Below are 21,250 nucleotides of genomic sequence, written 5' to 3'. Positions count from 1 at the left end.
GCCAAGGCGCTGCCCTCGCTCCGGCGGAGCCCCCTCCCGCTCCCTTCCCCGCAGGGCCTCGGCCTGCTGACCCTCCAAGCCCGGGGAGGGCAGCCGCAAAGGGGCGCAAGGCGAAAAGGCCCCTTGGCGGAGGAGGGGGGCTGGGCTCTCCTTCCTCCTCGGGGCCTCCAAGGGGAGGGGGGCAGGCTTTGCTGCCGGTGCCTGGGGAGCAGAGGCCCTCCCTTCTGCCAGGGCAGAGCCCGAATGTTGCCTCCCCTCGAAGCCCCAGGAGCCCAGGGTCGCCCTCCAACTGGCCCGCCCTTCAGCTACAAACAGCCCGCGCTTCTGGAGCTTGTCGGGGTCCTTGGCCGAGTCTGCGGGGCCCCTGGAGGCCTCCCTCCCTCCCTCCCTCCCTCCCTGGCCCTCTTCCCCAAGATAGAAGCCAGGCGGAGACCAGAAAGTGCCAGTGAAGTCAAGAGGGTTTTATTGCTCTTTCGGGGTCCGTTCGAGGGCGGGAGGGAGGGAGGGATGGAGGGAGGTCCCTGGGGGCCGGAGGCGCCTGTCTAGCGGTAGTGGGCGAAGAGGATCTTGGCGATGATGCTGAAGAACTTGTCCAGCGAGAGGAGGTGGCTGGCATGGAGGGGGCCTCGGTTGTGGACGGCGATGGTCACCAGGAAGCAGTGGGCCAGCAGCTGAGGGCCGGAGAGAGAGAGAGAGAGGGAGAGGAGGGTCAGGCCGGGCTCCGGGGGGAGAGAGAGAGGGGGCCGGGCTCCCGGCGGGGCGGAAGGGAGGGAGGGGCACTCACGCCGAAGTTGACGGGGTCGACGCGGAGCTTCTCGGCGTGGAGGTCGGAGAGCTTGGCCAGGGCGCCGGCCATGTCGTCCAGGTTGTTGACGGCCTGCGTGACCGCGTCCACCACCTTCTTGCCGTGGGCCTTGATCTGCGCCGAGCCCGGAGTCAGGTCGAAGTGCGAGAAGTAGGTCTTGGAGGACGGGTGCGCCGCGAACATCCTGCCGCCGCCCGAGAGAGAGAGAGAGAGAGAAGGAGAGAGAGAGGGCCGTCAGAGGGGCCCGGCGGGGAGGGCTCCCGAGTCCCGGCGGGGCTCTCCCTACTCACCGGCTGAGGGCCTCTGCCCCGAAGGCCTCGGCATTGCTGCTGATGTGGCCCCAAGTGGCCCGAATGTGGTTCTTGTCGTCCTCGGTCAGCGTCATCTTGGAGACTCCGGTCCCCAGACGCCGCCGACGCCGCCCTTTTATGGCCCCCGAGAGGCCCACGCCCCGCCCCCCAGCCCTTGGCCACGCCCCTCGAGGGAGGGAGGGCCCCTGAGAGACGGAGCCCCCCCCGCCCGCCCCAGGCCCTACTGCAAGGCCCCTCATCCACCCCCCTTTGGCTGCCCGGACTCGGTCCCCCTGAGGTCCCCCCCAAGGTCCCCAGGCAGCAGAAGCCCAGCTGGGGCGGGAAGGACAGCCCCAGGAAAGGACCCCGAGTGGGGCTGAGCAGGGCTCCCGCCCGAAGGGGGCTCGAGGGGCTGCGGGGGGGGGGGAGAGGAAGCCCCGGGAGCCAAGGCAAGGGCCCTTCCTGAGGGGAGGGGGCCCGGGAGGCTCTATCTGGCCCCGCCGGAGCAGCAGCGGGCGAGGCCGGACTCGGGGAGGGAGCCGCCCGCCCGCCTTGCCTGGGGCGCCCGATAAGCCGGCTCCGGGCTCTTGCTCTTGGGCCGCCAGCCCGCCTGCCTGCCTGCCTCGGGGGCCCAGAGAGTGTGGCCCGGCCCCCGCTTTCCCCGGCTGCGGCTGGAGGCGAAGCAAAGGGCCCCCGGGAAAGGCCCCGCGGAGGAGCCCAGCGCCCCCGAAGCCCCCCCCCCAGCCGCCAGGAGGAGGAGGAGGAGGAAGAGAGAAGAAGAGCCCCGGACAGAAGCCAAGGCCGGCCCCAGAGCCAGGCTTACATGGCGGCCTGGCAAGGCCAGCACTGCAGCTCCCATCATCCCTCCCCTTTCGGCCCGGAGGGAGCTGCAGGCCCAGCTGTCCGGAGTGTCCGGGCTTTTCAGCGCCCTGGCTCAAGGCTATGGCATTCTGGCAGGTGGCGTTTGTTGTGGGCCCAGAGCAGAGCCCAGCTTAAGGAAGGAAGGCCCCACGACAAACTCCAACTCCCAGAATTCCATAGCCTTGAGCCAGACAAGAGTTAAAGCGATGCCAAACCGAGTTATTTCTCCGGTGTGGATGCAGCCTTGGAGAGGAAAGGTTGGATTCACCGAAGCCCTGGAAATCGCTGACTGACTGCCAGAGGCCCTGGGGAGTGGGATAGACTGCCTCGGAATAAGGGGGGGGGTTTCCCCTTCTTCGGGGTCTTTAAGCCGAGGCTGCCTGGAGGGGGCTGCTTCAGGAGTGCTTTGGCAGAACGGGGCTGGGCTGCATCCAGCTCTAAGATACAGCCCTCTTGCCCCGGTTCCTTTGGCCTCCCTGAGACCCACTGCCACAACCCTTGGCTGGAGATGTGCAAGACTTTGGGGAGTCAGTCTGGCTGCATCAAGGCTGGAGAAGCTGGTTTTGCCAGGCTGCCATGGCCATGGGCGAAGGGTGGCCCAGTTCTGGCCACTGGGCCATGGCTGGGCTTCTTCTTCCCCTGCTCCTCAGAGGGCCCTGGAGGCAACCACCTTCCTGTGGCTCAGAGGGGCACTGTCATACAGACGGTGAGAGAGGGGCCAAGAGGTGGGGAGGGGGCTGGCCGGCCTCCCTCAACACTGCGAGCCCCATGAAAGTGGGCCCCTCTTTGCCCCACTGGGAGGCCTACCCTAGACCTCGCAGGCACCCCACAGAAGGAAGAAGAGGGGCAAGGAGAAGCCTCACCCTTTCAGGGCAATATGCCAGGGGTGGGGGCAAAGAGGCTGGCTTGCAAGTGTGTGGGGGTCATGGCCCCTCTGGGTGCTCCCTTTGGCAGCCTTCCATGGCTCTGAATGGGTCTGTGGGTGCCAGGAGGACCCCCTTCCTGTGCGGTGCCATGGGGCACTTCTGCCCCCCTTCAGCTCATTCTCCAAAGGGTCTCTGAGCCTCTGCCCGCTTCCCCCCCCCTCCCATCCCTGCCTTTGGGACACTTATTAGTCCTGGCCAGACCCCCTTCCCTTTCCTGCCCACTCTTGCCCAGGAGGCCCAGCTCGCCCCCTCCCTCCCTGCGGCGGTTGCCCTGTGCCCTGCTATCTCTGCTCCTTGCTCCTCTGCTTATCTGGCCCCCTCCTCCCCTCCAGGCCCAGCTGCTGCCCTGGCCAAGCCCTTGATAAGGGAGCAGCAGGCAGGCTCCGGCCAGCCCTTCCCAGCCTCCTCCCTTCCAGGCCCAGATCTGGGGGGCTCCCTCTTGGCTGCTGCCCTTCGCCCCAAAAGGTGGGCGCCTCAGTCCCTGCTTTGAAGCAGCCAACTGTCCCAGTGCTCTCCTGCCTTTCCTTACAGACTGAGGAGCTACTGCTCTGTGCTTTTGGGAGATGCTTCGTATTTCGTCTTCTCCAGAGAGCTTGTTTTCTGAAGGACTGACTCCCACTCGGTGCATTTTGCAAAAGGAGGTTCCTCTGGAGCAGCACAACACCTGCCCACCTAGAAACCATCGCTTTCCAGGCCTTTGGGCCCCGGCTGGCAGGCCTCAGGGTCAGAGGGGTTCTTCCCACAAAATGTTCCCATCTTACCCAAAAGAGTTCTGGTGGGGATTGCAATGGCAGACCATGCAGCCGGACTCAAGCTGCAGGGAAGCTCCTGTGTTTGTCCGCAGGAGAGCCACATAAACTGAGACCGCGATGCCCCTCAGTACCTTCGCAGTCTCCATCTTGGCAGTCAGCCTCATTGCAAGCAAATGGCCGGAGTGTCTGCCCAGTTCCTCCAAAACCCTGGCCAGGTTTTTGCACGTCTAGCCCATATATTTTGCACAAGCCAGCTTGCCAAGGGGTTTTGGAGAATCTGAAAGCCCACTTTTGTTGTGTCATGGTCTCTATCCTAAAGAAGATGATACAGACCCCCGCATGCTAACTCTTCTTTGGGCCGGGTGGGCTTCTTCTGAAAGGCCCTCAGCCGCCTTTCAGCTCCATGAATCTGTGGGTCCCACCGCTCTGCCAGGATAGAGCAGAGAAGCAAACCCCACGTTCCCTGTGCCAGCTGCCCCAAGGCAGAGCAATCCACAGCGCCAGAGGGAGAGGCAGGCCCCTGGCATGGGTCACACATGGCAAGACACAGTTCCCAGGGCCTCCCAGAGAAGACGACACAAAACCGTTTGTGTGCTTTGGCACCGGAAAGAGCTTGGCTCTAACAGTCCACCAAGTGGGGCAGTGCTATTGCTCTTCTGGTTTGGTGCTTTAGCTTTCGTTTATGCAGATCCACAGGTGACAATTCTCACAACAGCCAATGTCAGAAACCTGGGAGGATGGCCCCCAGGCCAAGATGTAGAACTTGGAAAAGCTGACTTTGGACTATACCTCCCAGAATCCCCCAGAAAACAGGCCACTACCCTTTGCCAGTGTCAGAACAGCCTACGAGGAAAAGACGTTTGCCTGCAGCCGTTCACCGCAGAGCCTGGCAAGATGCCTCTCAGCGAGGCCAATGTGTCCACTGTGGTCTCCAGAAGACGTGCCCCAAGTGCCACCTGTCCTTCCTCGTGCCTCCCACCCCTCCACCCCCCACTTTCCAAGGCCCTGCTGGGTTGGGATGTGGGCTTTGGGGAGAGCAGCATTAAGACAACGATGGCGACAACACAAGCCAGCCTGCTCCTGCACACCTTTATTCAGAAGTCAGTCCATCCCATACACCGGAGGTAATTCCTAGTAAATGTGCTTAGGATTGCAGCCACAGTGAAGGCTAGTACAGTACTTGAGAGTGAAGAAGAGAAGACGGTTGCCCTTGCTTGTCACTACGTCTGGAGAAGCATGCAGCGTTATCCTTGCGGCAAAGGAAGTCAAGGATGGAGGCCCCGCCTGGCCTTCGGCACCTGGGCCTCTGCTGGAAAGAGACTACCCCTTTTTTCCCACCCCCACCCCCCTGAACCTCTCCCCAAAGATGCATATTTTACAATGCTGTTCAATGCAGCCGTTATAAATATGCGTGGCATGCAAAAGGGAAGAGGCAGAAAAAGCCTTATTTGAACGGGGTCAAGAGAAAGACCCTTTAGGACAATAAACTCCTAGGATGCACTTGCATAAGGTCTTAGCTCAAAGGCACCACTGCATCCTGGCCTCCTCGCTTGTGAAGGGTCCGTGGGCATTGCAGTAAAAGGGACACAGGGGCTCCCTGCACGGACCTAGGCACCAGGAAACCCAGGAAGGTGCAACTCAAGACAGGCTTGACTCCCTTCCCTGTCTTCTGCACTCAGGAAGAAAACTGCCTTTTGTTTCCACCTGTTCGGTAGATGATGGCTGAACAAGTGGATCCTCTCTAATTTGGCTACACAGGACCTAGAGGCGTTTGGCATGGACTGGAGATGCACCAAATAAAAGTGGAAGAAGGCCAGATTCCTCTCCAAAGGTAAGGGAGGCAGGCTGGCCATCTTGCCACGCTTGGGCCACTCAGCCCTGAGCCTTCCCACCATCCTGACCCTAAAGACACAGGAAGCGAGGACACAAGCACTGCTCCAGTCCTGCCCAATAATAAGTCACCCGGGAGAGCTTTGGCATTCTTATCCCCTTGGGCACCAACTTTGCCAAGGGAAAGCCTGCCTGAGCTGAGAGCACACAGGCTGAACTGGCATATGGGGTGATGCCAGCCACTGCCCTACAATCGCTACTGCTCCCACAATATCAAGAGCTGGGGGAGAGGGAGGGAGGGTGAAAGAAAAAGAAAAACAGGCAGTCTCAAATTACTGATCAAGTTCACTCTCTTGGGTCAGATAAGACTGAGAGAATGTAGTGTCATCAGAAATCTCAAGGGGTCTTGCCGGCCCTGGCTGGAAGCAGGGCTCCTGCGCTGGGACTGGCCCTGGCCTTGTTCCTAGGGCACCATCCGCACCGGCCCCTTCTCCTGGGGAGGGGAGGGGAGGGTGCGGCGATGGCAATGGGCACATGCTGGAACATGCAATGCCCCTTCAGTCCGGTTACAGCACACAGTGGAGCTCAAAGGGCGTTCCTTGTCCCACCCCATGCCCCCCACAGCCCTCCACGATCCACTCCTGGCCCCTCTCTACTGGGCTGCCACAGACCCTCTCTTTTTTTACGTCTCTTTTCTGTCAGTCACAGAAGGGAGGAAAACGTGCAATTTTCCCCCCTGTGTTTACGTACAAAGGAGCTGCAATAGCTGAAACAGAAACAGAAGAGTAGTGTTGGTAAGAAACAAAAATAATAATAATAATAAAAAAACTAAACTGACATATAACCGCGGCGCATCCCTGGAACGTACAGAGGTCCCCACCTGCGGTGTGACTTTGTCCCTCTGCCCCTAGATGAGGCGTCCAGCAGAGTCTGTTGGAAGGCACTTGGTGTCTCCTCTCAGCCAAAGGACTGTTCCAAGGGGAGCGGGAGAGAGGGGCAAAAGCCCCGCATGGCTGTGATCCGCACTCAGACCCAGGTGCCAACATAACAGGAGGCAACCGCGGAGCAGTTTGCCCTCTATTCTTCCTCTCCCAGCTGCTCCCCCGGAGAACACAGCCAGCCAAGAAGAGCTCTGCTGCTCCTGCAGTCAGAGCCCGACACCTCCCTCCCCAGCGCATCAGACACTCCTGGAGCTGTTCAGTTTGGTCAGTTCGTTGGCCTCCTCAGGACCTGGCTCCTCACCATTGCACTTCTCTCTGCCCTTGCCAAGCCTGTGCCGGTCATCTGGCTTCACCAGCTCCTTTGGAAGCTTCTTGAAACACGGCAGACCGTCTTTGATCTCCACATTGTGCTCTGAAGCATGGGCCATCTTGTCCGAGTTCTGTACAGAAGGCACCAGGTTGGTGATCTCGTCGGTCGGAGAGCGCCCAATGCTGCCGTCCACTTGCACGCGGATGTCTGGAGAAATGGAGAGCTGGTGGTGGGGGACCACCCCGTTGTCCATGCACTTGGGGTAGAGGTAGGTCTTCATCTGCCCCTTCCCCTTCACGTTGACTGTCCCCCGGTAATCAAAGTCATAGCCCATCTTGTTAAGGATGCGGTAGCTCTCCTCGCTCACCTGTATGCGACACTCCACCCCGGTGGTGTCCATTCGGCTGGCAATGTTGACTGTGTCGCCCCAGATGTCATACAGGAGCTTGGTGGTGCCAATGACCCCGGCTGTCAGAGGGCCATGGTTGAACCCAATCCGCAGCTTGAAATTAAACCACAGCATGTTGTTGTTGAAGTCGTCAACCACCCGCATCATTTCTTTGGCAAACTCAAAGAGGGTCTGCAAGTGGGCATGGGGGTTGCTGGCACCCTGGCACTGGGAGGCGTTCAGCCCAGAGGCTGCCATGTACGTGGCCCCAATGGTTTTGATCTTCTCAATGCTGCTGTACTCAGCCTTGCTCAGCAGCTCATCGAAGTCCCCAATCAGTTCGTTCAGGACACGGTAGCACTCCTTGCCACCCTCATAGTTCTCCTCGTAGAACTCGCTGAAGTTGACAATGCTGGCAAAGATCACGCCACCGCTGTCGTGGTTCTTGGAATAGCTCTGGGACACTTTCAGCTGCTCTGCCACATGATAGGGAATAATGTTCCGCAACAGCCAGTCGGCCTGGTCTCGCATGCTCTGGATCTTGTTGCGGTGGAGGTCTGCTTCCACATCCCCGTGATAATGCAGACGGTAACTGACCTCAAACTCCCGGTTTAAGAACCAAACCAAGAGGAGCAGAAGGAAGAGACCCAGAATGACTTCCTGCCCAATCAGATCAGCTGGCCTCTGGAAGTCTTCGGAGCCTGACTTGTTGCATGCATTCTTCACAAACCTGGGCAAGAGACAGAGAGATGAATGAAACACAGGCAGGCACAGAATTTTTTTTATGAGGGTTTTGCTGGGTCTGAATATCAGGTCTGCTGCTCTGGCAGCCTTGAAACTGATAGGCAAACGGGAACCGCTTCTAGACATGTCTACAGTCAGGGTCACTGTCAAAACAGTCGCTCAGCTCTAGAAGGGTCTGAATGATGCACCGCGCAGGCACAAGAGAGCCATATTTATGAGGCACAAAGACCCCGAAAAAGAACAGTATGTTACATAAGCTTTATAATAACTGATGAAAAACAAAAGGAAAGGTCACTGTTCTTGCTATGCCTAATGATGAACACTCACAACCAGCTTCCTTGGATCTCACCATTTATTCTCAAGTTGCTAATAAAAGACAAGCTCCTAAAAGTATTAAGTTCTAAATATAAACCCTTCCTATTAAATAAAGAAGTGGTTACTGTATTTCATTAAAGCCCTCTGAGGCACAGATACAGCAAGACAAGCCACAGGATTTTAACGCTTACCTGAAGTTTGGGGTCGAGTTGAAGATTTCCATGGAGCTGAAAGAAAAATAAGAAGATTCACCAACCACATTTTGTAGAGTGGAACTGAACATGCGAATATGCTTTGGGCATGTCTACTCTCTCTGAAGGCCTGTGGATACTCACAGCTCTTCCACAGTGGGAAATACCTGTACATTGCCAAAGGAGACACCAGTACTTCAGTTCACAAGCTTCTGTCAACACCTCTGTTCCAACATTTCTCTACATGGCGCAACTGTTACAGCATGGCAGTCCTTGTGTGTAATTTTCAATTGGCCTTGCCACTGCAATGTACTGCACTGCAGTGGGAACGTGGCTTATGAGGGGCTTGAAACAGGAGCCAGTTTACTGAGAGAAAATGCAAGCTGGCCTCCCTGCAGAATGATAACCTTCAGGGTAAAATGTGAGGGTGATTCTCTTTCCACCGGCCTTTCCCATCTCTCCTCCGCATCCCCTTGTGAGGGACAGGCAGAGGTCAAGAGCCCCACATCCAGGGGCCGATCATCCGAAGGAAACAGCACAGGCTTGGTGGCTTTTATGCCGTAAGTATAAACCATGTCCTATGATACCAATTGCCAGGGCTTCTTTGAAATCTTAGCAATGTCAGTTTTTAGAGGGAAGGTGAAGTGAAGAGAAAGTTTTCTACATGTAATAGTTATGAGTATACAGAATTATGTGTTTATTCCATTTTAATTTACGTCCTGCCTTTCTCCCAGCACAGAATTCGTGGCACTGCACAACTAAAAAGCTTAGTTTACAAGTTAAAACACAATTAAACCATAAATTGCTTTTAACTTGCATTTCTAATTTAGTGTGTGTGTGTGTGTGTGTGTTTAGTTCGAAATGCAAGTTAAAAGCAATTTATAAAAAAACATACAAAATGTAACAGAAACAACACCCAATCCATGAAAAAGCTCCATCTGCTGCAACACATTACAAACCAAATGCTCCTTAAATGAAAAGGCCTTCATCTGCTGGTGGAAAGACGGCAGGGAGGGCCGAAGGGGCCTCCCAGGGAAGGGAATTCCACAGCTTGGGAGTAGCCACCAAGAGCCTCTCTCTTGTGTCCTTACCAAACATGCCTGGGATGGCGGTGGGACCAAGAGAAAGCCTTCCCCTACAGATCTTAAGAGTGTGGGCAGGCTCCCATAGGGAGATGGGGGGGGGTTCAAACGGCCTGGACCCAAGCCATACAGGGCTCTGAAGATCATAACCAGCACTCTGACTTTTGCCTAGAAATGGATCGGCAGTCAACCTAGCAGCAGCACTGAAGGGTTGCTGGATGGGGCAAGGGCTTATGAAAGAGGCCGCCTTCTCCAGCAGTGACCAGAGCAGAAAGGCTAGCCAATGGATGCTAAATGCCTACCTGAAGTTCATTGCTGAATCAAGGTGAGACTCCTCCATGAAGCTGAAACAGAAACAGAAAAGTATGAGGAAAGCACATCAACCACCAGCCCAATGTATGGAACAGTGAAATGGGTGCACTATGTATCTAGAAATGGGAGATGCCCCATGAGGGCAGGGAACTGTCCAATTAAAAAGATTGTATGTACAGCGCTGTGTAAATTTACAGCACTTTATAAATAAAGGTTAATAATAATAATAATAATAATCAATCCCCGTGCTTTCTGCCACTTCAGATTCTATTGTTTGCTCTTACAGATGTCTCCTTGAACAACTGAAAGGCCAGTCTAATTCCCTTTCTTCTGAGACTAACCAGATCGGTAGACAACAATTCCAAGCATGCCTTGGCTGGCTACAGTAGTGGAGCTTCTACTGAGCCCAAAGCAATGAAATGTCTGCTTGCATCTGCTTTCTTTTGGCTGCCTGCTGATGCTTCCAGGGCTCTTTGTTGTGGAACTAAGACCCCTCCAGCCCAATCCCCAGGAGATGGGCAAGCTGTGGCACCTAGAATGGTGGCACCTAGAACAGCCTGTCTGCTGAGGCTCACCTGTCAGGACACAGAGGCACATAGAGCAAGAGAAGCAGGACTCCGCCAACAAGAGTGGCCAAAGACGACCTCATCCAGGAGCTGAGCTGGCAGAAGTTACAGTACTGGACAATGGTGATGAGGATTGCAGAACACATGAACATGGTGTGCTGCAACAAAGAGAGACAGCAGCTGTTAGTTGCTTGTCATGGGCTTGAACAAGAGCTTCTTCCAAAGACAAGACCCCACTCCTAAGTGATTTTCACAGCAAGAGCACTATCATTCAGACAGTACTGAGGCTAAACGTAAGGGTAGCTATGCCTCACCTTCTGCAGAGCTTACAACATAGTTACCTCCCCAAAACCTCCTGCTCTCTCACTACCCCTTCCCCAGTTCCTTGAGAAAGCTTGCAGGAAAGTTGGGATGGGTGCCCACTGGCTCACATGCGCCAGGACCGGATGCACTGAGTGACCGGTGGCTCTTGGACCCCCCCTGCTGGGGAAGGAAGGCAGTGAACTGGGCCTGGCAGAAGTCGTGTGGCTTGGCTAGGGACCCCATCTCACCCCGCATAACCTCTGGCAGGGAGGCAAAAGAGCCCCTAAGAAGAGGACATGAGGGTAGGCGGGTAGGTGGGGTCTTCCTAGTTCCTTTCCCCTTTTCTACCTGTGTCAAAGAATGCTGACAACTCACATAGATGTTGGTTTCAAATTCGTAGGTGAAGTGTGAGAAGACTGCAAGAGCAGGGAGTGAGATCAAAATGGCACCAATAAAGTGTCGCGGCAGCCAGCCAGCAATCACCTCCATCAGCCGTTTAGTGCAAGCCATCACATCCTCCAAGAAGAACGCCATTCTGGAAAGAAGGCACATACAGCACACAGAAACAATGCTTTTCTCGCGCAATCCCCTTTTCATCAGTCATAGAACTACAGCACAAAAGATGCAGATGACTGAGTCTTTCCTCCCCTCCAAGAAAGTTGACACGTGTGGCTCTTCGACCACCTTTCTCCAGACGTGGAGCTGGCATGCTCACTTTTCTCCCTCAGGAGGAGGGCGGCTGCAGCCTCTTCCTCACACTTCTTCTTCTTCTGCCTTTCTCACTCCTGGGATAAAATGGGCCCAGGCAGCTAAACCTTCAATAATAAGGCTTAAATATTCAATTCGACTAAATTGGATTTGCTTGGCCCCACGGAAGTTCCATACACACCACCCAGGACCTACAGCATGGGAAAAGGAGGGGCCTGCTTCCTTTATAGGGTACAAAGCATGTTTCTAGGGCATCCAGGGGTAGCCGTGTGGCCCGCCTCCATCCAGCTGCCCATGGAGAGCATGGAGGCTCCTTGAGAAATCCAGTGTCCTCTGGCTAACAAAGGGGCAAGGATGGGAACATATTAGATTGTTTTTTGTGGGGGTTTCAGGCTATGTGGACATGTTCTAGACTCCTGACATTTTGCCATCATCTGTGGCTGGCATCTTCAGAGAACAGATATTGGATTGCAAAGGAAGTGTCTTTGTTGTGAGGCAAATGGATGTTAAATTTCCTGGACTTTGGGAATCTCCCAGTTGCCACAAGACCAGAAGGAAAGATAAGCCTCCATTCCATCTTAACTAAGAAGAGAAACAGCTAAATGCAGGCCTATGACTAACATCTTCAACACCTTCCCTGATGAAGAAACCAGTGGAGCTTCGAAAGCTTGCAACAGGAATAGTGTACATTTAGGTTTCTAGGGTTTCCACCAATTTTGTTAAGTATTCAAGGTGTGGGTTTTCAAAACAAGCAAATAAAGAAAAAATGTAAAACCAAAGGAATAGGCCCCACCCCACCTCCCTTGAGACTCTATGGGTTTCCTGACAGGAACAGATGAGAGACCCTGACGCTGCCTCATTTACCTGATGGAAACAATAAGGGATAGCACCGCTAGCAAGAAGGCAATGGCCACCACAACCACGGCTGCAGGCGGAGGAGGGGAGCCGGCCATCCCCTGTTTCAGGAAGCAGGCGACTGAGAGGATGAGGAAGACGGTCGTGGACAGGAACACGTCCAGAAGTGAGCTGAAGGTAGCACTGGCAAAGGTCTTCACAGGGGCATTCTTTATCACCTGTTTGGAACCAAGGAGGCAGATGAGAAACCAAGAGGTTGGCTGCCAAAGAGTCATCCTCTTTACAGACACGCACAAAAAGGATTAAGTCCCCAAGTCAGCCTTTCTGCAAAGTAAGATGGCTTGGAGATGCTTTCCTCGGAGACTATGGAGGTACATATTATAGTATCTGGCAGACAAGTGTGAAGATGCAAAAAATCCCCAGTTCCTTCCATGATCAGCTGTGCAGCAAGAATTCTCATTTTCAAGACTAGCTCCTTTTTGCAAAGTCCAGCTCCATCATCTACTCTCAGGGGTAAGGCGCGTGTTTGCTGATGTCATCTACTGTTGTGTACTTTATGTCTGCTCGCTGTTGTGTGCTACCTTGACATTTTCAGTGGTCTACAAATATCGGTAAATAAGTAAACAATCAATAACACACATGCGCAAACACACACCTCTTCTTGGTAACTGCTCCTATAGGTCATCTCCAAATCCTGATCCAGAAAGTTCAGGCTCAGCTTGTTAATAGGCGGTTTAAAAAAATAGTCTTTCATCAAGCTAGGAGAAAGAGGGATAATGAACAATTTCAAAGTAACCAACTTCTATACGATTCTCATTTTAAGAAGCATCCCCCCCCCCCCAGGTTACCCTTCCTGGATGCTGCTGCTCTTCACATGTCTGGCCTTTTGTAATCCAACAGTTTTTTCAGTGACTGGTACCTTTACTCTCTGCTGCTTTCTCCAGGTTGGGAGGAAAGGGAAGCAGCTCAAGGCGGTTCTGTCAGCACAGGGGCACTTGCTCCCCAGAGCAGGGAAAAGTGGAGCCAAAGTGATGTTTCTCATTGTTTCTCCAGCATTGTAGGGGTACTGAAGAGCTGGCAAAGCAGAACTCCTTTTGCAGGAACTCAGGGGTGAGAAACACTCACTACAGACATCTAAACAGAGATGGCTGGGGGCCTGCAGTTTATATATATATATATATATATATATATATATATATATGTGGGGGGGTCTTGGGGGAGTTCTAAGGTCCTTTTTGTGGCTCTTAGAACTATGTTCCCCTACCCTTGGACCATGTCAATGATTTTGCTTAGCTATCTAACCTAACCCAGGATCTCTCTCCGCATCAGTTACCAATGCCATCAAGGGGAACAGGGGGGACTGTGCAAGTCAGGGGTGAACAAACTGCACAAGCCCTATTCAAGAAAACCAAAAAGTCACTTCCAGTTTTCCAGTCACTGGCCTTGGCTGGTTGTTTGCTCAATCTAGGCGGGAGTGGCTTGCTTCGGAGGAGACTTGTGCACCTAGAGGACTAATTCCGGAGCTGTAATTCCCCCAAAATATTTTTAGGGGGGGGGGTGAGGGAGGGTTTTGCAAAATATTGGGGGGGGGGTGTGTGTGTCCTGTCACAGAATTTGCTCTCCTGGTAGAAGCCAAGATTTGCTGCCATCCTCTGCCTCCTCCTCCTCACCTGTCCTCTTTAATCACATCTACAAAATGAGCATCGGTCTTCTCTCTGATGTTTTTGAACCGTAATGGCAGCAGAGGTGAATTATCCAAGCTCCCACCCATCCATCTTCCTTTCTCCTGTAGCATTTCATACAACGAGGTTTGGCTATTGCTCAGCTTCTCCTCTTGAGGAGGACTTAAAAGTCCATTCTGGGACTTTGGGCTGCACCCTCCAGGGCCCTAGTTCAGACCAAAAGAAGAGCAAAGACACAAAGGAGTGTGTTAGGCACAAAGAGCTCAAATTATACTTGTTTTGCCTGAACAAAGCCACCTTGCTTGCCAGCAGAAAACCAAGAGGGAGGGAGCCAGCCCACTGTGCTTGGCAGGGAGTTCCAGCCACCAAGAGAGCCATAAACACATTGTCAGCATCAAAAGATGGCCAGATTGTGGGCTAAAATAGGATGCATACTTTCTTAGGAGCTTATAGCAGCCTGCATTTGATTCATCTGCACAACTACCCAAGAGGAATCTGCCCCAGACCAGCCAGCGAGGTCCATGGGAGGGCAGAGACTGAACCCTGAAGACCACGTCTCTTACCCTTTACACTGCACTGACTACAAGGTCACTGGAACCATCAGCATGCAGCTATTTAGGAGGTATACAGTTCTGACAGGGGAAAAATGTTTAGAGACACATCTCAGGACTGAATGAAAGCAGTGAACCACTATGCCTCATTTATTCCTTCAGCGAGGCATAAAAACTTTGGGATACAGAGAAGCATAGCACTGAGGCACTCTGAAGCACCGAATCAGGGACTGATTCTCTGAGAAGGAAATCTTTTGAGAATGCCTGTACCAGCGCTGAGAAGTGAAGCGAGAAAGCCTTTATACAAAGACTGGAGGCTAAACACAAACAGAGTGGCTTGAGCAATGGCATCTGCAAAGGTCTGGCAACAGACCTCTGACGCAGCTCCCCATGACATCACACCAGGAAGTTTCCACTCGTCTAAAGGTTTCAACATGCATCACACAAATACAACGTCTGGAAGCATCTGGACCAAGCTTGAAAATAGCAAGAATCCTTTCACAGCAGAACAGTTTACTTCAGGAGTTGGTGGACTCTCCTTCACCAAAAGTGTTTAAGCAAAGGCTAGAGAGCCAGCACTATATATCCTGAATTAGGCAGAGAGTCAAACCTGGTGACCTCCGAGACCCTTTGCTTTTCATTCCATGATTCTGCACTAGCTGTCCTTTCAGTGAGATTTCACTTCATAATTGACTCCTATCCCTTTCTGCAGCTTTGAACTATTGCAACTGAGGAAAAACTGTCAGAGAAGAATGCATACTGAGAATAAGTTACCTTTGCACTGTGTTTATGTTCGTCCTGGCCTCCATTCTGGATAGCTCCTTCGTCTATATTCGCAGCACAAGAAGGTGCAAATGTAATGCTGCACGAAGGGCACGTCTGAAACCAAAGAGAAATACACTGCAAGATGGCCATCTCCTTTCATATACTGCAAGCGTTAGGATATTCTACAGTATGAATATTTCAGAATCTTTAACATGGTTACAAAATGCAACCAAAAGGATCCTGCCAGGAATCCAGACTACAAGAATCTCACTCACAAGCTTTGGTTTTGCCAGGGCATATAATCTCAAGGTTGTAGGGGGGACCCACCACCTCCTTCTTGCCCCGGATGCCCATTCCTTTGTGAACAGTCAGAGGCCCATCTCATGAGGACAGGAGAGAGGGCTTTCTTGGTGGCTGCTCCCAGGCTGTGAAATTCCCTCCCGCTGGACGCTAGGCTGGCCTCCTCTCTGCTCTCCTTTTGCTGGCAGATAAAGACCTTTTTGATTTGCACATGGATCTCAAGATTAAACTGGTTTTCATGGGAATGATTGAGCTGTATGTTTACCCTTGCATTTAAAAATCCCACGCTTATAATAATTAGTTTAATTGTGATTTAACCTTTGCATCATTTAATTGTTTGTTGCATCTTATTTTAACTTTCTCCTACATGGTTTTGGGTCCCATGTCGACAGGAAGGCAGGATACTGAATAGGCAAATAAGTAGTCCATGAAGGGCTGGGGGTACTTGCACTTCCCCGGCACACGCAGCAAGAGAAACTGCTTGCTCCCTGCCTCCCTCCGCAAAACACTCTTTAACAGACGCCAATATCCTTCCTTCTTGCACTTTATGGCACTATAACAGAGAGAAAGCAAGACGTCCTTGCCATTTTTTCCTTAAGGATCCATGGAAATACACCGAAGACCCTGGTTTTATGTCCTGGGGGTGCTTCTACACCACAGGCAAAAGAAGACCATATTTGACTAACCTTATTCTTTTCTGGCTGCCTGAAACCCTTTCCTGAGTCACCAACATTCTCCACCGATGAGGCTCCAGGCATCTTGGTTCTGTCTCCTGCTTCCAGACCCGGAAGCAGGGCCTGTGAGCAGCTGCACTGGGGCTCCTTCACTTTCAAGCCAGAGATCAGATACGTTTTCAAGCCTAAGAGAAAACTAGAGTTAACAAAGCCAAAGCCATTCTTGCACTATCCTTTTCGCTTGCTTGCAAAAAAGCCCTTTCCAAAACGTACATACTCAGAAAACAGAACACCTTCATTTTAGTAGCAACATGCTCTGCTGCAGCCAGAAGGTCTTACAGTTCAGCCTAAAATCATTTCACCTCAGAGACTCAGGTTGGTCTTTGGGACCCAAGAGTATTATAGGCAGAAATGCAGGCAAGAGGGCAACCCATTAATCTGCTGCTGCAAAAGCAGCCAGGCTTTATGTGGCATCAAGTTTCATGGACAGCAGCCCACCAGAAACTTCTGATGACACCAGAATCCACCAAAGTTTATTGTTCTGCAATAACAATAGAATATTGAACTGGCTTCAATATCACAGCTTACTAGCTAAAGCTTATTTATAGCCTCATGACAATGAATAAATGGCTCTTTCACACATATACTACATATTCTACAGGCAAAAGGATCTTGCAACACCTTTGAGACTGACTGTGCAAGAAAAAAGAGTTGCCGCATAAGCTTACATCTGTTGCCTCTGAGGAAGCAGACCAAGTCTAGGAAAGCTGATGCCACTCCTTTCACACAGTCGGTCTCAAAAGGGGCTACAAGACCCCTTGGCAAACTGGCATGGCTGAATCTCTGAATTCTACCTCCCTGGAAAGGACATATTCTACAATCAAACAGGAAAAGCAGGAAAGCTTGGGTTTCAGCGTATGGAACAAAAAACGACAGCAGGAGCGTGGGAAATGAAATCCAGCCGTGGGAGTTTTACGTGTGTTTATGAACTGCTGAGAGAAGAAAGTAAATACTGGGAGATCTTTTTAAAATGAAAGCGGCGACTATGGAAAAGAAAGCAGCACGGTGCGCTGACCAAGTGGTCTGAGCTTTGGCTTTGGTCTGCTGTCCCTTGCACCCCAAAGGCTGCATCCACAATGGAGAAATAACCCAGTTTGGCACCGCTTTAACTCTTTTCTGGCTCAAGGCTATGGAATTCTGGGAGTTGGATTTTGTTGTGAGGCCCAGAACAGAGCTTTCCTCTGCTCTGGGCCCACAACAAACTCCAACTCCCAGAATCCCATAGCCTTGAGCCAGGATGCTGAAAAGCGATGCCAAACAGGGTTATATCTCCAATGTGAGCCTCAGTATCCCTTGTTCGTAATTCAGGTTCTAGCTGCTGTCGCTTCCTACCAAGCAGGCCTTTATTACAGCAGCTTTGCTGTTGGAGGTAGGTGTGAGAGCAACAGAAAGCAAAGGCTGCCTGGCTCCTCCGCTCTTGGGAATGCAGCTCTTTGTTTCCTTCTTTTCTTTTTTAAAGACCCCCTCCCTCCCCCCCCAAAGAGCCTATGAATCACCTGCCTCTTAAGCGCCCCTGGAAGCATGAACAGTAGAGTAAGTCAGATGATGTCAGGAGCTGCTATGGCAGACTTGCCAGTTAATTAAAATTCCACTACTTTTAATGGAAATGTCAGTTCTAAAACCAGAAGGCAGTGCAACTGCCAGGCATGCATCATCCCAGGCTTTAGTATCTCCCAGCGCTCTTCTTCGGAGATTCTTAGGGAGCTGGGGAGGTTTAGCCTGGAGAAAAGAAGATTATGAGGTGATATGATGATAGCCCTGTTTAAATATTTGAAGGGATGTCATATTGAGGAGGGAGCAAGCTTGTTTTCTGCTGCTCCAGAGAACAGGACCCAATGGAGCAATGGATGCAATCTCCAGGAAAAGAGATTCCAGCTCAACATTAGGAGGAACCTCCTGAGAGTAAGGGCTGTTTGACAGCAGAATACACTCCTTCCTTGGACAGTAGTGGAGTCTCCTTCTTTGCAGGTCTTTAAACAGAGGCTGGATGGCCATCTGGACTGGATGGCTTTGATTGAGAGTTCCTGCATGGCAGAATGGGGTTGGACTGGATCAGGGCCCTTACAGTCTCTTCAAACTCTCTGATTCTATGATTCATGAAAAAGAGACTCCCGTGTTTCAGATTGTAAATGCAGGCACAAGGCAAACATAGGATGATGCCTAAACCTGCCAATGGAAGGAGAGGTTGGAGAAAGGGAACAAAACCTTTGCATTTCTGACCCAGCCCAGAGGGGCGTGTGTGTGTGTGTGTGTTGTGTGTTGCGCATGTGTGCGTATACCTTTCAGCTGGTCCGCCACCACGCTCTGTCCCACGCGCTCCACCACCCTCCCGTCTTCCATCTCATAGCGGTCATCCAGGTACTTTGCCGTTGCCTCCGAAATGTGGACCTTGCCGGCCACCCCCAGCTGCTCCATGAGGTTGGCCAGGTTGACGTCGTTGGACCAGACGTCGAACTTAAACCTCCTCATGCCCAAGATGCCGCAGAGGACGGTGCCGGTGTGGACACCCACGCGCATGTTGACCATCTCCTTCTTCTCCTGGCAGAACTGCTCGATGGCCTTGATCATGCCCAGGCCCATCTGGATGCAGCAGTCGGCGTGGTCCTGGCGGGGCTCTGGGCATCCGGCCACGCAGTAGTAGCAGTCGCCCAGCGTGCTGATTTTCTCACAGTTGGTGTCCTCGCAGAGGCGGTCGAAGCGACCAAAGAGGTCGTTGAGGAGGCCCACCAGGGCGTGCGCAGACTTGTTGGCGCTCATCTTGGTGAAGCCCACGATGTCCGCAAAGAGGATGCTGACCTGTTCGATCTGCTGCATCTTGAAGGGGCGGAAGACGATGGGTCCCTTCTGGAGGGAGGGCTTCTTCTTGCGGCTCTTGGGGCTGGAGGCGGAGTGGCGCTTGGCGTTGGCGGCGGGGTTGGCGGCGGCGTTGGCGGGGTTGTTGTCGCTGCTGTCCTCGTCTCCCTGCTTCATGAGGTCATCGGCGATGATCCTGGGCATGACAGAGTGGATCATGCGCTCCTTGAGGGCCTTCTCCACCTCCAGGTCCTTGCCGTGCATGATGGACTGGCCCACCTTGAGGAAGGTGCTGCGGGAGCGCACCTCGGACATGACGAAGAGGTGGACGCCGGTGGCGTGGAGGCAGAGGTGGAGCAGGGCCCTGCCCAGCAGCTCCCAGTAGAGGGGCTGGGGCTGAGGCTGGCCCTGGCCCCAGCAGGAGGGCTGGCTGCGCAGGCGGAGGGCGGCCAGGGCCTCGAAGAGGAGGGAGAAGGCCAGGCCCAGGCCCAGGCTCAGGTAGAGCGGCAGCTGCATGACTGCGTAGAGCAGCAGCAGCACCTCCGCCCCGAGAGAGAAGCCGCCCACCGGGGAGGCCAGGCCCAGGCAGGCCCAGGAGCCCCAGGAGAGGGTCCCGTTGGGGCCCCCCGCCGCCATCCGCTCCCAGGGCAGCTGGGGCGCCAGGGAGAGGCCCAGCGCCAGCAGCGTCAGCGCCAGCGAGGCCGCGGCCGGGCGCCGCGCGTAGGCGGCCGAGAAGGTGAAGAGCAGCCCGGCCAGGGAGGCGGCGGAGAGCGCCAGGGCCGAGGCGGCCGAGGGCCAGGCGGCGGCGGCGAAGGAGGAGTAGGCGGCCCAGAGCAGCCCCGCCGCCGCCAGGTAAGCCAGGGCCCAGCGGAAGCGCCGCCGCGCCTGAGGGAAACACCGCTCGGCGCAGGCCTCCTCCAGGTTGCTCGAGTCGAAGCGCGGGTCCCACCAGCGGCGAGAGGCCCGCTCGAACAGCTGCGGCAGGCGGCGGGAGCCCCGGCGGCCGCCCAGCCCCAGCCCCAGCCCCAGGCCGAAGCCGCCGCCGCCGCCCCCGAGGCCGAGGCCGAGGCCGGGCCGCTTGGCTGCCTTCTTCGTCGCCTTCGTCGCCTTCGGCTCCTTCTCCGGCAGCCGGACCCGGACGCTGCCTCCGCCGCCGTCGCAGCTCACCTCCGTCGGAAGCGGGGCCCCGGAGGAGGAGGCCGAGGAGGACGGGGAGGAGGCCATGGCTCCGCGAGGAAGGGCCGCTCCGCCCTCACCGACGCCGCCCGAGCCCCCCTCCGCTCCCTCCGCCGCCGGGGCTCCTCCGCAGAGGCCTCCTCCGCCGCCGCCTCCTCCTCGCCTCCGCCTCGGCCTCCTTCTCCTCGGGCACCGGACGCATGGCTCCGCGCCCTCCGCCGCCGCCGCCGCCGCCGCCGCCGCTCCGCCTTCGCAGCGGCGCTGGCTGTCACTGAGGCGCTTTCTCGCTCTCTCGCTCGCTCTCTCTGCTGCGCATGCGCACTGGGCCCGATGCGGGAGACAAGGGGCCGTAAAGCGGGGCCTCCTCGCGACGCTCGGGGCGTGCGCGCTCCCGTCTCCCCTGCGTGCGCGCTCCCGCTCCAGAGGGCGGTGGGGAGGGGCCGGGGCGCCCAGCGCGCAGGCGCAGCAGGCCTCCCTCCTTCTGTGGCGCTGAGTCCCTGGCTGCTTCCCTCAGAGGACTTCCCTCAGGGCAGAGGGCCCCTCTTTGGCCATGCTCTTCCCCTCGGAAGCGGAGCTGCCTGGCTTGGTCCTTCTCCCGGGGGCCTCCTGTTGCCCTCCTCAGCAGCAAATGACAGCATTCAAATGGGGAGTTTCCTTCGCAGGGAAAGCCATCGGGTCACTGCTTGGCAAAACCTGCTGGGAAGGTGCTTTTAGTGCTGGCCCTCTGGGCCACAGACCCCAGCCCTCCCTCCCCGCAGCTATTAATAGGCGCCTGGGAGGATTCAGCTGGCGCCTAAATCTGAGGAGAGGAGGGTGGCAAGAGCCCCTCCTGCCCTTTTCTGTGGCCTCTCTCGGCGGCGGCTGCCATCTTGGCCGGGAAGAGCCCTTTGGGCCTCAGGCGCTGGAGGCGCTGGGCTCCCCTTTGGGAAGGAATGCCTTTGGCCTCATCCAGGAGAAGCCGGTGTTCCTCCTTTCCAGAGGCGCACCAGTCCCAGAGAGCGTGAAGCCGTGCCTTCCTTGTGGCCAAGCCTTCTTCTTCTTCTTGCTGAGCACAGAACATACTGAGCAAT

General features: G+C 54.5%; 2 protein-coding genes across 3 annotated transcripts; both read right to left on the bottom strand.

The window, feature by feature from the left end:
* Window positions 1-440: 440 nt before the first annotated feature.
* LOC121914563 (hemoglobin subunit alpha-1-like) lies at window positions 441-1,255 on the bottom strand. The gene is made up of 3 exons (XM_042438079.1): window positions 1,096-1,255; window positions 785-989; window positions 441-671 (listed from the first exon to the last, which is right to left on the bottom strand). Exons 1-3 carry the CDS (start codon window positions 1,188-1,190, stop codon window positions 543-545), a joined length of 429 nt encoding a protein of 142 aa, XP_042294013.1. The 5' UTR covers window positions 1,191-1,255; the 3' UTR covers window positions 441-542.
* Window positions 1,256-4,704: 3,449 nt separating this feature from the next.
* On the bottom strand, window positions 4,705-20,637 carry ADCY9 (adenylate cyclase 9). Of its 2 annotated transcripts, XM_042437334.1 has the most exons (12): window positions 18,491-20,637; window positions 16,164-16,336; window positions 15,187-15,291; window positions 13,850-14,067; window positions 12,835-12,937; window positions 12,189-12,397; window positions 10,992-11,151; window positions 10,323-10,471; window positions 9,738-9,779; window positions 8,354-8,389; window positions 6,707-7,833; window positions 4,705-6,230 (listed from the first exon to the last, which is right to left on the bottom strand). In XM_042437334.1, exons 1-12 carry the CDS (start codon window positions 20,226-20,228, stop codon window positions 6,163-6,165), a joined length of 4,128 nt encoding a protein of 1,375 aa, XP_042293268.1. In that variant the 5' UTR covers window positions 20,229-20,637; the 3' UTR covers window positions 4,705-6,162. The 2 variants fall into 2 exon arrangements, with proteins under 2 accessions (XP_042293268.1, XP_042293267.1); XM_042437333.1 differs by having other exon boundaries at window positions 4,705-7,833; window positions 18,491-20,485.
* Window positions 20,638-21,250: the final 613 nt, after the last annotated feature.

The sequence above is a fragment of the Sceloporus undulatus genome, chromosome 8 (assembly GCF_019175285.1).
Source record: "Sceloporus undulatus isolate JIND9_A2432 ecotype Alabama chromosome 8, SceUnd_v1.1, whole genome shotgun sequence".
Taxonomy (NCBI): Eukaryota; Metazoa; Chordata; class Lepidosauria; order Squamata; family Phrynosomatidae; genus Sceloporus; species Sceloporus undulatus.
Note: the sequence above shows the minus strand (reverse complement) of the source record. Positions and strands in the feature narration are given on the sequence as shown.

What these genes read in the sequence shown, in the direction of transcription:
- LOC121914563 (XM_042438079.1), bottom strand. Translation starts at nt 1,190, where the DNA reads ATGACGCTGACCGAGGACGACAAGAACCACATTCGGGCCACTTGGGGC. An exon ending in GGGGCAGAGGCCCTCAGCCG is followed by an intron (nt 990 to 1,095) that starts GTGAGTAGGGAG and finishes GGGCGGCGGCAG; the next exon opens with GATGTTCGCGGCGCACCCGT. An exon ending in TCGACCCCGTCAACTTCGGC is followed by an intron (nt 672 to 784) that starts GTGAGTGCCCCT and finishes TCCGGCCCTCAG; the next exon opens with CTGCTGGCCCACTGCTTCCT.
- ADCY9 (XM_042437334.1), bottom strand. Translation starts at nt 20,228, where the DNA reads ATGGCCTCCTCCCCGTCCTCCTCGGCCTCCTCCTCCGGGGCCCCGCTT. An exon ending in GGCAGCCAGAAAAGAATAAG is followed by an intron (nt 15,292 to 16,163) that starts GTTAGTCAAATA and finishes CTTTGGTTTCAG; the next exon opens with ACGTGCCCTTCGTGCAGCAT. An exon ending in GGGCAGAGAGAAGTGCAATG is followed by an intron (nt 6,231 to 6,706) that starts GTGAGGAGCCAG and finishes TTTCTGTTTCAG; the next exon opens with CTATTGCAGCTCCTTTGTAC.